The sequence below is a fragment of the Cornus florida genome, unplaced genomic scaffold (assembly GCF_030987335.1).
Source record: "Cornus florida cultivar Cherokee Brave unplaced genomic scaffold, ASM3098733v1 CherokeeBrave_3.0.0_Hap2_Chr10, whole genome shotgun sequence".
NCBI lineage: Eukaryota > Viridiplantae > Streptophyta > Magnoliopsida > Cornales > Cornaceae > Cornus > Cornus florida.
The window spans coordinates 112,140,052-112,157,942 of record NW_026775580.1 but is presented as its reverse complement, the minus strand read 5'-3'; the positions used below and the strand labels follow the sequence as shown (position 1 = coordinate 112,157,942).

At 32.4% G+C, this 17,891-nt stretch overlaps 1 protein-coding gene across 1 annotated transcript; it reads left to right on the top strand.

The window, feature by feature from the left end:
• Positions 1 to 6,807: 6,807 nt before the first annotated feature.
• On the top strand, positions 6,808 to 9,913 carry LOC132279886 (indole-3-pyruvate monooxygenase YUCCA2-like). Its single transcript, XM_059781937.1, has 4 exons — positions 6,808 to 7,989; positions 8,733 to 8,981; positions 9,220 to 9,342; positions 9,446 to 9,913. The coding sequence occupies exons 1-4, from the start codon at positions 7,300 to 7,302 to the stop codon at positions 9,677 to 9,679; spliced, it is 1,296 nt and encodes a 431-aa protein (XP_059637920.1). The 5' UTR covers positions 6,808 to 7,299; the 3' UTR covers positions 9,680 to 9,913.
• Positions 9,914 to 17,891: the final 7,978 nt, after the last annotated feature.

The window sequence follows — 17,891 nt, the reverse complement described above, 5'->3', positions numbered from 1 at the left end:
TATTATTTCAATAGAAGCCTTACTTCCAAAATTAAAAAAGCTTTCACCAATGCGGGTGCATCCAAAACCTGCTTTTGGTTACTAATGCGTGTCTAGCCCCTTATTGGAATCCACTAATCTTCCGCGTGGATATCTTTATCCACCACTAAATTAAGAATTATTCTAAGCTTCAATTGTACTATTTTGTGTTAATAAATGTCTCCCTTATGTTTCTTTGTTCATTTTTGTAGCTAACTTTTATTTTATTTCATTCAAATAAATTTAATCGTTCAACTTTTAGACAGGATGAAAACCAACATATATGCCACATGATTTTTCGCATGCACAACAAATTATTATTATAATCCCCATAAATACATTATTGTTATTTTTTTTCTTCTACATAACACTTGTTCAACCTTAAACCGGCAGGCCTCTACCTTGTCTCTAGTTTCAATTTAGACAAAATATGCATCTTAAGAGAAATTATTTGTGTAAAAATTTAAATTTTAGTTACAATACGTATTATGAATGCAATTTAATATCCGTATCTTAAATTTACATAAAAGTGACATAATAATGATATAATTACTTCACAATTAAAAAGGCTTTATATGCAATTGAAAAACAAAAAAATCCAAAAACCTTACTAATATAACTTTTTTTCCGTATCCGCGGACCCCAAAGTCTTGAAGCAACCATCCATTCACTCTCTTCCTTTCATGATTTTTAAAAGATGGATTTAGATTAGGAATTTAAATTTTTTCTTTTACCTATTTGGAAAACTCAAATTTTGTTGAACACCTAAGCAAAAAATGATTATGAAGTTTTTTAAACAATAGACTCCATGGTTTTAAAAAAAATAAACTATTACCTTAATTTATATGTCCACTAACACTTGATAGGTCGCTAAAGTCTAATTATGGCAAAGATAGAGAAAAAATATTTGTAAATGAAAAGAAAAGTGACATCCCACTGTGTCTAATCAAGCTATTGATTTGTGTGGACTTGGGCTCCAAAACATAGTTTAAACGAGTTGAAGGCATAGTGATATACAGTGCCCACCCACATACTCTTGTCTCATTACCACCTGTTCTATCAACTTGGAAGGGCTGAAGGAGTACTATTCATCTCAAACCTAAAAAATCATTCTCTGCATGTGTATTTATCATATATTGTAATGTTTGTTACGTTATACACAAATCCAAACACTATTAATATTGGACTAATTTGAACAAAAATATCTGAACATTGAAATAATTGATAGAGTGGTGACGTGGTGTTGTCTTATGTCCTTTAAGATAGTGGCCCATGATTATTGTGAGCATCATTAAAGTAGTCGTCATTAGTTAAAAAGCTCCCTAACCTTGTCAGAAATGGAATTAGGGAGATATTTTATTGACAACAAATGGGTCGGTTTCTAACTTTAAATGTTCAAGTTGTATAATAATATTACTTATTTATTATATTATTTTTTTAATTTGGAAACACAGTTTATTAAGCATCGTCCATTTAGGTCAAAGAATAAAAATCTAATTACATTGATTCTCCCAGTTTATTATATATGTGTGTGTGTGTGTGTTTTTTTTTTTTTTTAATTTATATTGAACAATATAACTTCCTTTGCGAAGGCAAACGGTCTTATGCTGATGGAGGAAAAGAAAAAAATCAATTCCCTGATTATTTTTTTAATATATACGCATCACCTACAAACTTGTCATCTGCAAGCCTCGAAGTAAATTTGATATATATATATATATTCTTTTTGGGACTCAAATTCTATGGATCTAAGGTGAAGCGATGGAGCAAAGGCTGTGTAGCTCCTTAATATATCTTCTAAATTTAAATGAAAAAATCGAATAAGAAAATTCAAATAAAGATTTAATACGCTAATTATTGCATTAATTGTCACTGATTAAGTCAACAACTGTAGTTAATACTTGACTAAGTTCTCCTAGCTAGCTTACAAGAATAAGAAACATTCCTTACTATTTTTTGCATACGAAAGTACAAGTTTGGCAAAGGATTACTTAAGCATGTATCAAGTATATATACATTTATATATATATATGCGTCAAGAATGAAATTATAGCATAAATAAAAGTTGATTAAATGTTGTCATTATTAACTTTACTTCTTTGCTTTTTTTCTTTTTTTCTGGGAAGAATTTTAAGCACTTTCTCTCCATTTAGGATCCATAGTAGAGAATAATAATTGCTTACCAAAAAGTAGAGAATAATCATCTAATTATATATGTTGATGCTCCTAAGTCAAATGTTTAATTTTTTATTTTTAATGCCCAATTAATTGTTTGCTATGAAGGAAAGAAGGAAGGAATATAAAGAAAAGATGATTAGTAAATAAACAATTATTTAATTTTAGCTTGTACAAAGTATTTGTCGGGAGAAAAGTGAATATGACCATATGTGATAGGCTGATAGTGTTTAAACATTCTCATCCCACATTCAGGGCTCAATACAGTGACACTGCAGCAAATGCGCATAATTACATTATTATAAATTTAACAAACCAATTACAAACTTAAGCTTAATTAAAATATTCTCTTGAATTTCCTTTTTCATAAATATATATAAATAAAGTTGTTAGTCTTGTGTCCCTCATGTTTGTTAAAACACCTGCATTTCAAGATATTGGAAAACAAAACATTGATCATAATCCAAAACTGATCTTCAAGAATGAAGAAATCGGTATGAGTATGTCCCCATTATCCCCAATTCTTATACTGTATGATTGGACAACAAATCCGTAATCTTTTTTATTTCTTTGTTTTATTTTATATTAGTGTTTGGTCCAGAGGCATGAATACAAAATGTATATAGAATACAAAATGTATATAGATCAAAATTGAACAGATCCTATGATGACATACAAATCACCCACTTTGATTTAAAACTAGCTTGCACAATACTACTAATTACCCTATTTTTCCAAATATTATAGTTAATTAATAAATTACTATTTTGTGGAACTATTTTGTGGAACATTTATTATTTGAGATGTTTTATTTTCAGTGCCAAGCCTTTGGTTTGGATGCTTTACTTTCTTGTTTCATAATGTCCACTAGTTTGTGATGCTTAATTTTATTAATATTATAGTTCTAAGTAGCACTTAATTGGAATTGGAACTATATACAAAAATATTAATTAAACGCTAAAGAATGGTATATGATCCTTCCAAACACTAATGCATGACATATTTGTTGACATTCCTAAATGACCAAACAAAAAACCATTCAATGATAATTGTTTCTGTGTGTGCGTGTTGACAGTTAACTACACCTAATAAATTTTTTTGAAAAGCGAGCTAGCCTAGCAAGCACATCAGTAGTAATATGTAAAGGTTAGAGCTGCATATCAACATAATGTATATATCTAAAGAATATATATAATTTTGTATTAATTTCACTAGCTGAACCTACTTTTTAATGATTGTTCTGAGTGTAACAAATGAATGCCAAAGTAAATCTGAATTAAAATCAGTAGTAAATAAAAAAATCTCATGCTGACACACACAAGCGCGCACACACACATATTCAAACTAGTTGTGTTCAACAATCTGTCAAACTCAATTATGATATATAGTGGTCACCAAGCGATGGACCAAATTAATTCTCCATACTAGTAAGATGTTACAGGAGTCGTCCTATATATGACAACACATTGCAATCCTATCACCCTTTAGTTGACTGTGTAACAATATTCCCTAGCCTCTAGTCAGACATAGATATGTATAGATTGCTAATATATATATATATATATATATATATATCACAAAAAATTGTGAACCCTCAATAGGTACATTCATGAAGGAAAAATGGGTCCAAGTCTCCAAGGATAAACAATGTGAAGTCTCAATCAAATATGAATGCTTCGATATATCATTGCAAAAAATATTTTAGAGCCTCAATAATGTTGCTCTAATTAAAATTTCAACTAATTTTGTACCTCGTATAATATTATAGGTGGTACCAAATTTGGTATAAGCTAGGTTCTAAGCGTGCGACTACATATTTATAAATACATTGGCTGAGTATTATCGAACAGCATGAATGATATATATGTATACATGAATATATATAGGTTGGCAAGCTGTAGAATGGATCATAATAATAATAGTGTGTACGTATTGATGATATTGATATTGATATTGATATTAATGTCGGTGAACTACATTTGAGTGTCTTAAAGCTAAGTGAGTTATAGATGGATCCAAGTTAAGAAGAGAAGCTTTAAGGACCACTTACTAGTAGAATTGGGGACTACTTATTAATTGCTTAATCATTGCCCACTCTTAATCAACGCATTCCTAACTTGATGCTACTGACACTACTTAGTCATCATTCAAAAGTCACCAAATTAAATTTATATACCTAACACTTTTAATTCATTACTAAGCTATTTTGGTTGTGTAACACTGTACTGTACTGGTCCATCCCTATCATTACCTTGTGGTCTCTCCCTCAAGTATTGAAATTCTATTATTTCCAGTTATATATATATATATATTCTTGAATTAATCACAAAAATCATCTAAGCCTATAAATTTGATATTGATGAAAAGTAAATATATATATTGTAGATTCAAATGCATTAATTGCAGTTTTCCCTCATACACTCTTGTTTGGTCATCGATCAAAACACGATGAATACTTGTATAACTACTTTCTGAATTTTCGAACTCTATATTCTAACCACGGATAGATTCTGAGTCTTGCATTGTCACTACAGCTAGCTAAATGAGTGTATGATTGGTATGGCAATGCATAATTGGAAGGAAATTTGGCAAACCGTAAATTCTGTTTTGTGAACACATCATAAGTGTCCATGTTTGGAAGGAAAGGATCTCAGTAGAAGGAAGATACTGTTGGTTGTTTTTGATAGATTTTAAGTTGAAAACATAAAACAAACAATTAATAGATAGCAAAAGAGATTCCCTGAGTTGTAAGGTTTTTTGGAGGGTACTTTAAAAGAGTTGAGTGTTGTTTGATTCTCATTTACCACCACCCCAATATTCCATACAATTTTCAATTTTGGTAACCTCTCAATATTAAGATTATTGGGGCTTGTAGGATCTTGATTCCCTTGTTTTATCAGTGCAACAAAAATTCAAATCGGCTAAATTATGCAATCTTTATGACAGTATACCCAAAGAGAGTAATTTTAATTATGTGAAAGGACATATAATGCATGTACCAATAGTTTGACTATGCATGCAAGCATAAACTTTACAGATTTTTCATACACTGTGAGTAATAGCTAGGTTCATTTGGGCTCGTTTGTTTGAGAGTAAAATATTTTTAGATTTTTTGTGTTTTCTGGTGTTTGATTTTTGTAAAACATTTCTTAACAAAAATAAAATAACTTATTCATCAATTTTCAGCAAGCTATTCTACACGTCTCACCTGATGGACTCTACTTAGACTTTTACCAAACACCAAAAATATAAAAATATAAAAAAATATTTTATCTAAAAAAAGAAAAATAATGGAACTTCAATATTTCTGAAATTAATAATAGTAGAAATATAAAAAAGAAGAAAAATAAGATAATTGTGTAAAAGTTTGAATGAGATGAATCACTCATTTACAAATTTATAGATAAAATTTATAAAAAGAGCACATACTCATATTACAAGAAATCAAATCTAAATCAAATCACAACATATTATAAAACATATTCTATAGTATAATCAAATTTCTGACATATTCTATAGAGTAAGTCATTCTATAAGTCGTGAATATCATATATGCTAACAATAATATTATTGTGACATAATCAAACACGACAAGAAACAGAACATTTAGGGGAAGAAAAGTCACCAGAGCAAATGTCAAGAACTGGGCATTAGCTGTTTTAATGGACCAATGGTGATAGAAAATTAGACACAGTGATCAAGTCGTCACTAATTGTTTGTTGAAACGTCATATGAAGAAGTCCCTTTTTCAGTATTCTCCCCGACAAGTTTGAAAACTGGGAATGACGCTAACAACAATTCATTACAACAAACAAAATCATCCACTAAAAATCATAAACTCACCTGTTAGCGCGCGCGCACAATAAAAATAAATAAATTAATTAAAAAAAAAAAACTCCTAGACTAATGAATGAAATTGTTTAATCCGCCGTTAACAACATAGTGTTTTGAGGGTTTTGTCCCGTTGTTCCTTTTTCCTCTTTAATAAAATTTTATTTATATATATATATATATGAAAATTTATTATAATTAAGAGGCACTTGTCTTAATACAAGAGTGTTTAGTTTCAGTAGTTTTTCTCCTCCCATACAGAATGTTAGGATAAGGCTTTCATCGAGGTACCTAACAGTGCACATTTTTAGTGTATGTTACTTATCACTAAGAAAAAGAATTACGAATAAAAGAAACAAATATAAAGTACATTTTTAGCGTAGTTAATTTGGCAGCCTTTGGCTTACCACTACAAAATATCCTGGAAAACCTTGACCATCCATCATCTATCACATCATCAATGAAATTGATACCAGTCCTTGTTTATCTCTCTCAAGGCAAAAATTATTAAATAATTCGATATCATGTGATCTTGGTCATTCACAAATTATTATGTAATTTAAAAATTAAACAATACTTGTGTCAATGAAATCTTATGATCGATCTTATTGGTTAATGGTAGTTAGTACTGTTACTAATTTATAAATGTTCACTATATAAATACTGGTACGAGTCTACTACTGTGTACTGAACCCCCCCCCCCCCACACACACACATATTTATATGTGATATATATAGACTACATAGTTGGTTCAAATCTCAACTCCATCGTGTTTCCAATCTCAATTTCCTCAAACCTCTTCCGGAGCTCTCGCTTTCTCCGTTTTCCCTCCAATACTGAATAAAACAACCATCAGCAAATTCCTTTCCTCAACCTGTTTGGATAAGTCCCTTATCTCTCAAATATCCATTCCTTAAATCCAGGATTCGTTCATTGCCAAAATATCTCCATAATCTTCCCTTTCGATAAGCTGAAAAACATGTCTCAAATCTTAGCCTAATCTCTAATCTCTAATCTCAATCACCTGCACATCAAGATTCATATTTTGTGTCAAAAACTTACTTAGATACATGGGTTCGTTTCACTTAGTTTTTCATTTTGCTCTTTTTTCCATGAACTAGCTAGTATACCTACTAACTGGGCCATTAGCTCAACTGGTATAATCTCTTCTCTCTCAAACAAAAGAAGGTGAGGGGTTCAAGTTTCAGACATTTCTGAGCGCGTGTGAGAGCATTTAGTACCCTAGCCCCCACCCAATTTTTTTTTTAATTCTAATGCTGTTGATGGACTACTTGAAAGAAGTTGAAAGCAAAATGATTCATGATCCTTTCATCGACAAGATGACTAAAAGTTCGGTTTGGGTGCCCGGACCGGTCATAGTCGGTGCCGGACCTTCGGGGCTGGCCACAGCTGCCTGTCTCAAACAAAGAGGTGTCCCAAGTTTGATTCTTGAAAGGGATGATTGCATAGCTTCTTTGTGGCAACGCAAGACTTATGATCGTCTTCGACTTCATCTTCCTAAGCAATTCTGCGAGCTTCCTCTCATGTCTTTCCCTTCAAAATTTCCAACTTATCCAACCAAAGAACACTTTGTGGCCTACTTGGAGGACTACGCGCAACGGTTCGATTTAAACCCGGTTTTTAACAAGACAGTGGTGAGTGCAGAGTTTGATTATAGATATGGATTTTGGGTAGTTAAGACTATAGGACCAAAAATGGAGGAAATGGAGTACGTGTGTCAATGGTTAATCGTCGCGACTGGTGAGAATGCAGAGCAGTTTTTGCCGGAAATTGAAGGCAGGAATGAGTTTGATGGGCCTATTGTTCATACAAGCTCATACAAGAGTGGCGAATCATTTCGGGGGAAGTCTGTTTTGGTGGTTGGTTGTGGCAACTCTGGCATGGAGGTTTGTTTGGACCTCTGCAACTATAATGCTCGACCATCCCTTGTGGTTAGAGATTCAGTAAGCATATATACTTCAACTCGATCTTATCTCTCTCTTTCTCTCTCTCTCTCCACAGTCAAGTTCAAGCATGTAAAAGATTTTTAATTATCCTAAAAACTTCAAGCAGATTGCATGTACAAATATTCATGGTATTTGACTACACGAAATTTAGTCCTACAAAAGACTTGATAATAGTAGGGTTTACTTCAAAGTAAACAAATTATGCTTTTAAAATATCTTTTTTTTTATATATATAAAAGAAAAATTATTCTTTTGTAACGAAGAATCAATCCCTCTGCTAGCCACGAATAGTTTGTAATCTTGATATCTGCAAACTACACATTTCATTTAAGTTCGAGTGTGAAAATCATCCAAATTTAGGGCTTATACCAGGACTACCCACGCGGGTTATAATTTATATTCTATAGGAGAAATAACAAGAACTTTTAGTATAAAATATTGTGAATGATCTTTTTAACTTTCTTGGAATTTGTATGCATGCGTGGTACTGGTAAAGATTGCAACAAAAAATCTTGGATTGTAAGAGTCCTTTTCTTTCTATAAATTTTCTGTGCAAAGAAGCGTATAACAGTATAAAGATTCTAAAGCATGGTATAATAAAATGGAAGTCGTGACACAGAAGATGCCATACCTTACCATATATGAGGAAAAAGCCTCATTAATATCTCAACTTTAAAGCTTTTCTAAGAACCCTTCTTTTTTTTTTTCTTTTTTTTTGTTTGGTTTTTTTCACTTTGCAGGTGCATGTCTTGCCTCAAGAGATGCTGGGTAGCTCAACTTTTGGGCTTTCCATGTGGTTGCTCAAGTGGTTTCCCATTTGGGTGGTGGATCAATTTTTACTTCTAGTGTCACGACTCATGCTCGGTGACACGGCTCAATTCGGACTCCATAGACCCAAGCTTGGACCCCTAGAACTCAAGAGAATGTCCGGGAAGACACCGGTATTGGATATTGGGACGCTTGCCAAGATTAGAACTGGGGAAATCAAGGTTGGTTTAACTAATGATTCATAACCATGCATTTTCTGCCTTGTCTTCTCGGTCTTTATAAATTGATTAAGAACCATATCTGTATCACATTGATATATCGACATTAAAAAGAGAGACCATATTTTTGCATGAATTTGTATATATATATATATATATATATGCATAAACTTTAAAACAATAGACACAGTTGAAATACTTTAATTTGTAATAATAAAAACGTTTAATCCCAATTGTGTAGGTTTGTCAGGGAATAAAGAGGCTAACACCTCACACGGTGGAGTTTGTAGATGGGAAAGTAGAGAACTTTGATGCCATTATCTTAGCGACAGGTTACAAAAGTAATGTTCCAACTTGGCTGAAGGTATATCCTTTATCTATATACATACATACATACATATATATATATATATATGTTTTTCCTTGGAAAGGTGAAGAGCTTGAATTTTTTTTTGATGGTCTAACAGGAAAGCAATTTGTTCTCGGAGAAAGATGGATTGCCCCAAAAACCGTTCCCAAATGGATGGAAAGGCGAGTATGGTTTATACGCAGTGGGGTTCACCAAGCGTGGGCTACTTGGTACGTCCATGGACGCAATCAGGATTGCAGAAGACATTGAACATCAATGGAAAGCCGATGCCAAACATTTGAAGGCCTTCACTCATACCCATGTACCACCACCACCACTTCCACACTCATGAATATCTACGCGCCAAATTGAGGAAGTTCCTCCCGCTATAGAGGAAAACCTTTCAAAATGAGAATGTAAAATTCTATTTTTCTCTAGTTAGGTTGGTAGGTTAAATTTTTAGGATTAGAATTAGGATATGATTTCAAGGTGGTGTGGTAGTAATTGTGTATAATCTAAATTTGCATTAGATTTGATATGGGCGTATATATAGATATTTCCATCAATACAACATTGTATGCATGTTTGGCTGTGATTGAATTGGCTATAGCTAATTAATAATTCTCTTCTTGTAAGCTCCATCTCATTGTCACAAGCACACGTAAACAAGCAGCAAAATGCATAATGAATTGTGATTTTTTAGAACTATACTTCCCTCAGGCCCTATATGTACTAATGCCCTTTTGATACTGACATGGACCAATAAAAACATGACATGTGTGAAAAACTTTTAAAAATAATTAATAAAAATTGTTTGGATCTTTTTGAGGATCATCCAAAAGAATTTTTTTTTTTTTTTTTACCTTATGCTTTTGAGATTTTCTATTACAAACCCTTCCTACCCTTCCTATTACAATCCGTTATAGAAGAAGAAGCTAAACAATTAGTCCAAACATGGTAAATTAACCACAATTGTAAGACTCCAATTATCAATGGAGTTTAGGGTGTGTTTGGTAGGGTTGATTTGGAGGAATAGGGAGAGAAAAGAAATGAGAGGATAGTATGAGGGTGTGTTTGGGTAAGTGAAGTGGAGAGATAGGGAGGGATAGGGAGAGAAATGGAGGGATAACTATCATTCCCCATCACTTGTTGGCTTTCTCTCCCAATTTGAGAAGATAGGAAGATAAAAGGATAGTGGAATAAGTTGTATATTACTAATACCAAAAATACTCTTTAAAATTCAACCTACTGAAATGTAATTCCATTTATGTCCCCTTAACTGTATCCTCATTTCTATCATTCTATGTTGTTCAACACCGTTTATGTAGTTTTTAGAATTCATAATTTTGTCTCAAAACTGTACTCCATTAGCTGTACATAGGATGGGACATTTGGAAGAGGTGAAATAAACAGCAAAACGTATATTAATATTCATACCATTCTTCATATATATAGTGTTCATTTGCCATTTTTTAGGTTCAGTTAACCACTAAACACCTCCCAGAAATTCTCAAGGTAGGGTTGACTAGCAGAACAGCATTGGCCTGATGGGTAACTGATTCCTGGATGACAGAATTTCATCACTGGTAAGTGACAACTAAAAAAACTGTTATCGAATGAATTGCAAAAATTTGCCTTTTGTATAAGCATATTATGCATTCTTAATGAGGATGTCTGGCTAGAAAAAAGAATGTTAATATTGCACCATTTGGTAGTTTCTTAGGGTCATGTGGTTACAAAGGGTAAGATAGTAATTTGGTTACTATCCTTTCTTTTCTTTTCTTTCCTCTATCTTATCCAAACAAGAATAATTATAATTTCTTTTCTTTTCTCTTCTATCTATCCAAACACAAATAGAAATTATTACTATCCTTTCTTTTCTCTCCTAACTAATACTATCTTTTATTTTCTTTTCTCCCCTATTTATTCAGACACACCCTTAAGGAAATCAATTTGACTTCAGATTGCAACATGTGGTGATAAATCTCAAAATTTTGAATGCCTATTTATTAATTGGTCGGCCACTTGAGTCATTCTGGAGATGGGGTTGCAACAGAGATGGCAGGCAACAAATGTGGCTGCTTGAATTTCTCTAAAGATTGAATGTAAAAGATTATGGTTTGGGAATAAAGGAGGTGGCAAGCAATGGAGGTGGCGGATGTCGGTTGGCGGGAGAGAGAATTAATATTAGGGTTTCAGAATTACGGATATGGTGGGCATCAATGAGGATTTGGTGGGAAGAGAAAAGGAATAGTGAGTTAAAGAGTTCTCTAAAGATTGGATGTAAAATATTAGGGTTTGGGAATGGAAGAGGTGGCAAGCAATGGAGGTGGCGGAGGTCGGTTGGCGAAAGAGAGGATTAATATTAGGGTTTCAGAATTACGGATATGGTGGGTATCAATGGGGATTTGGTGGGAAGAGAGAAGGAATAGTGAGTTAAAGAGGGGGAGAGCCGTTACCAAGTCTCACACATGCGTGAGAGAAAATCCTCTTCCTTTTTGGATGACATGTGAAAAGATCCGAATAATTGAGGTTTAATTTTTTTGTTTTTGTTTTTTTCACACATGTCATGTTGTTATTAGTTCATATCAACACAAAAGGAGAGATTGGCCTAAAGCAAGCTTTTTCCTTTAAGAAATATACAATTAGTGCAATGTTTATTTTCTAAATTACGAAATAATTTATTTAAATTTAAATAAGTATATTCACACACGGACCCAATTCAGGGTGGCTGATGCCCCTACTGATTTTTTTTTTTCTAATTTGCATTATTATCTATAGTTTTACTTAAAAATTTCAAAAATGCCCCCTCTCAATTTTTTAATATACTCCACTAATTTTTTTTAGATCCAAAAGATAATCATCTTTCTTTTTCATTTTGTACCACCTTTGCATTCATGATAATCAATTCTCTCTCACACTCTCATATTTCTCCTTTACATTGATGATAATAAATTCTCTCACACTCTCTCATGTTCTTACTCAATTTTTTAAATTACCCTATATATTAATAATCAAAAAAAAAAAAAGTATAGTAAATCAGCTATCTTGTTTCTTTACTTTCTACCATCCCACATCAATGATAATTTAGGAAGCATGAACACGGTTAAAATGTTAAAGAATCTCAGCTCACACCTAGACATATTATCTTGGATACAGTTGTTGATGCTAAAATCGGGTCCTTAGATCCGATTCGGAATTGATGTGATACGAGCGTGCCCGAACCAATTATATGGTTCGAGGTTAAATAGTCAACTGTAGTCTCTTTGGGAAGGTTGACTTTCAGACAATGCCAGGATAAAGAAAACAGTAAAACTCTTCTTTGAGTTCAAGAATTGCCTTAATTAAAAGGACTTTTATAATGAATAATTTATAGTAACGTTTTGAGAATAGAAAGGGGAGAGAAATAGATATAAAAAGAAATATAGAGAAAGATTGAGAAAGAGAGAGATAGAACGAGATATTAAGAGAGATAGAGAAAAAATAGTAAGGATGCTATTCTGAGAAACCCTTGAGAAAACAATAACAATATTAAAATGATTTTGAGGGTGCTGGACTCCTAACAAACTCCTACCCACAAGCACTTTACTTGTATTACAACTCTTTCACAACTAACTATAAATTCAAAATAAATTAATCCTATAGATAACCCAACTAACTATAAGTTTAGAATAAAGTAATCCTAAAGATAACCCAACTAAGTATAAGTTTAAAATAAATTAATACTAAACATAAACATAAATATTTAACTTACATCAACTAAAATATAAATACTAAAATTATAATCTCTATGCATTAAATAATTCAAATGCTTCAATTTCCTTTGCCTCTGAATGTAGCTTCTTTACCCATTTTTACGTGTCAATTTATATCCAAATTGGTTACCATATCATTAATACAAAATTTACCAAAAAGGATGTCAACAACAGCCCATCCCTTGTTGAACAAGCCACACACTCCAAAAAAAAATTTGTGGTCTGTCACTACGTATGTTACTAACTTGAGAGATTTTTAAAAAATTAAAATGGTAATTATGAAAAAATAACTTTTCTTTTCTTTTGATTGGGACATAAAAAATTAAAAAAATAGATAACTGACAATATGGAATTGAGGAAGTATATATTATGAAAAGTCCATATATAATGTCATATCATATGTCTGTGTCCTTAATATCCCAATGATTAATTTTAATATCTGAATTATGAACATCACAACGTCAAACATTCAGGTAAGCTTCACTTAGGACCATCTCCCATCTCCTTTAACCCCAAAAAAATAAAAAAGCAAAGTTTCAAAACAAGGAGAAAATATCTTTAGGCCCTCCTGTAAGGTCCCATTTAGATAAAAGTGACACACACTTTCGGTCATGTAACATGTCCAAAAGTACCTTTTCAGAATTTGCAACCAATTTAAATCATTTTGGGAAAATGAAAAAAAAAAAAAAAAAAAAAAAAAATGAAGACAAGTCGTTGGTTATCATCATCACCTTATCTCTCAGCCTTCACTATGTATATCTTCAAGGCTCCATCAGCCAGTCGGACCACAATTATTCCTTTTCTTTGAACAGTCTACAATCTCCACCCGATTTGATTGGTGTCAATTCTTTTTTTCGGTAAATAAAAGTTGAGGGACAAGGGGATTGATTGGTATAAATTCTTGGATGGGATCTCCTACAATTCAATGAAGAAACTTATATCAAGTATGAACTTTCTTGGTTGGTTTTTGGATGATGCAATTGAACTAGTAAAACCCTCAACCTTTAATCCTATGACATGTCCATTCCTTGATCAATTGAACTAGTAAATATCAGCAACGGATGGATGGAAAAAGTGGGGGTGCAATTTGAGTGAGCCAATCCGAGCCCTAATCCATTTTTCGCAAGTTTGGATAATCATTTCTACGTTGGAACCCAGAGATCTCAACCAAAATTTAGTTGAGCAACTCAAACTCGGGACATAAATATATATACATATATATATAGATAGATAGATATAATTGTGATCAACTTTGTATTTAAATATTGAATTTGTGTATATATTGGTACACACAAGTTAGGTGTGGCAAAATGGGTCATGACCCACCAATCCACTCATATTCGCATGTTTTAAAATGGATATGGGTGAATCATCTTAAAATATAGGTCAAATATAAATAATCCATATTCAACTCATTTTTATATAGGGTTAAATAGGTTGAATATGAGTCACCCATTTTGACCTGTTTTTCATCCATTATATAAGAAAAACAGTTTCACACTATCTTTTCAACTCAAATTCACATATTCTACCTCTCTAAAATTCTCTCTCTTAGATTCTCTTTACATCATCCTCTTTCTCTCTCTAAAATTCTTCGTAGTACTATAGTATTGCTCTACTGTATTCACAACACATGTACAATGTATTCATGCGCTCTGCTTTCCGACCAACGATATCCGTTACTTTTTTTGGTAATTCTTGCGACAATATCTAATGGTTCATTCCCTTCTTTCTCTACATGTGCATATACATATATAGGATGTTGAAATTGAATACAAGTGCTTCTTATCATCGATGGTCTAGAGAGGGAGGGGCGTAATGATCCTAAAGGATTCTATGGGAAGGTGCGTAGAGTTGCATCAATCTTGGTTTATCTATTACAAAAATAACAAGGAATTTGTCTTGAGGGAATCATTTTCTCTCTCAGCCCAATGGGTTTACAAATAAGTTGACATTGACAAGAATTGTAAGTCAATTATGCAACTCAAGCAGTGGATTGTTCAACAATTATAATAGAGAACATTGTTAATCTATTGAAGCATCTTTCAGATTATGGACTTCTCGTGTATTATTATGGCTCGAAACAAACCTATATTACATTTGTATTTCAAAGTAAGAATACCGGATTTATTCATTTAATTATTTATTCTATAAAAAGTTTAACAGATGATTTCATAATATATATATATATATATATATATATATATATATATATATATATATATATATATTACTTTTATGCATGTCTCATCATAAAATAAAATAATATAAATTTAAAGAAATTTCAAAATAAATTGGTAGATTTACAATTATCGATACATATTTTTACAAGATTTTATTAATCTAGAATAAAAAACTATAATAATGAGATTATCTAAAATAATAATATTTCTTATTCTTAAAATGGGTTGGTGGGTTATGACAGGCAGGGACGGACCGAGCAGGGGACTAGGGGGGGCAGATGCCCCCCCTGAATTTTTAATATTTTCATTTTATACCCTAATGTTTTTAAAATTTATGAAAATGCCCCCCCTAAAATTACAATTCGCCCCCACTGGATTCTTTTTTTTTTAGCATTTTATACTTCAAATTTTGATAATTTATGAAGATGCCCCACTATAATTATAATTTGCCCCACTGATTTTTTTTTTTTTCATTTTATACTTAAATTTTTTTAAAATTTATGAAAAAAAACCCTACTAAAATTACAAAAATAAACCCATTATATAATTTTGTACCCACAAATTAAAAATTCGCCCCCCCTCACCAAATTTTCTGGGTCCGTCACTGATGACAGGTTAACCCGGCCCATTTTGATTTAATTCATATTTAATTCGTTACAAACGAGTTGAATATGATTCACAATCCATATTTAACCTTACCAAAGCCCGATCCAACTCGCTCATTTACCACCCCTAACACAAGCATACAGTTTACAAGGTTCGGAAAAGAGCACAATGTTAGAGATAGTGTGAATTGGTTGGGTTTTAAAGATGTAGTTGTAGGTGGTGGGGTTTATTCCGACCGAGTGGAGTTGATGCAGTATGAGCTCAAACAAAACGAATCTTGGGAGGTTCCGCATTAAGACATTGAACTCACAGATCGATCATGGCATCAACATCAATGACAATGGGGGGGAGGTATTTTCTCATCCAAAATCCCGTTTGGGGTCAGCAGTATGCCCTACAAATTATTGCTTGGACCATGAAATCCCATGTTGCTATCCCCCAATTCAATCCCTTTTCCCTTTCACTTCCATCCACTCCCACTCCTTCATTTCTTTCTTCTTCTTCTGTCCTTTCCATTTTAAAATAATAATAATAAAAGAACTAAGTAGAATAAATGAACAATAATACATAAATTGGAATAGGGTTCATATGGGTATGAGCTCATTGATTCTTCTGCTAGTAGCTTCATACATTAACTAGGGTTTTAATTCCTGTAAGGTGGAAATGCATATATATATATATATAGTATGTTTCTTGAGCTATTAAAATTTTCTAGAATGCACACAGTTCTAACAAAGCTAAATGAAGTTGCTGGCTTTTCAACACTATATTTTCTAATACGAAAAATGTTGCAATTTGAGCGAGCCATAAATTAAATTAAAATACTACTTATATATTTTTTAATAGAGACATTCCAGCTGTTTTCCTTGATAGTCCTTTTTGGGTAAATATTGGTTGAAAGTCAGTCCTAATATAATATTATACATAATATGGTCCAGAGGCACGTGATTAGCACAAGGACAATACATGTCACAACCTGGGCGCATCTTTCTCTACCGTAAAGGCTCACATGGTGCACATTGTGCACATGCTCGTGGATGGATCTGCTCCATCCATATGTTCAGTTGATGGATTTAATTACTGCTTTTTTATTTATTGTTCGTGGTCCTAAAATTTATTACCCACTAACTGCTTGATTGCTATCTAATTTTTGCAGGACCATTATTTCCCATCAGTAATTAAGATCAAAATACAGAACCGCCTAAACTGCATTCTGTCAGTGTTCTTCTTCTACCTTTTTTCATATATTATTCATTTTCATTAGGATTAAATACCAACAAATAAAAAATAAAAAAACTCAGCATTTGTAATTATCTCTCAAACTTTAAGAATTCCCTTAAACTATTAAAACTTTGGAAGTAGACAATTCTCCATCATTCAATTTGATACAATGAAATTATTGTGAGTTGGGCAGCGAAAGATGTGAAAGTTTGTATTAAAAGGTAATCTAGAGGGATAAAAGGATTTTAATTTTATCAAAATAAAACTAAAATTAAACCTACAAAGCATAAATAAAGTATAAGTAAAGTAAATAAAGTTTAAGAGATGACCACCTAAATTTTTAGCGATGAAACCTCAATTGGTGAAAATCAAACAACCGGTATGGAAAAAACCACGTGAACTACGCCCTCCAAAACAAAACGATTCACTATGTTTAAAACAAAGTACATCTCAATTTGACTCAGACTCACACCCCTTCACTCTACCAAGACTTAACTCGTTGAACGCCACCGGATTTGCAACCTCCAGTCCAACAGCTCACGACTTCAGACTTACTCATTGAACCTTGTAGAAGGATTGCTGGTAAATTAACAATACTCCGTGAATGCCTTGACCCATTCAAAGTGTGATCGAATCACCTATTTTCTTCAATTCTGAAATTGATGAACAACGATTAAAATTCTACTACTCGAAATCTTTGAATTTTCAATTATACTCTAATTCTAATCAAATAGAGAACACCACTCATAAACCATTCTTGTATTTATGTGTGTGCTCTCAAAAATATAATTATAAAAAT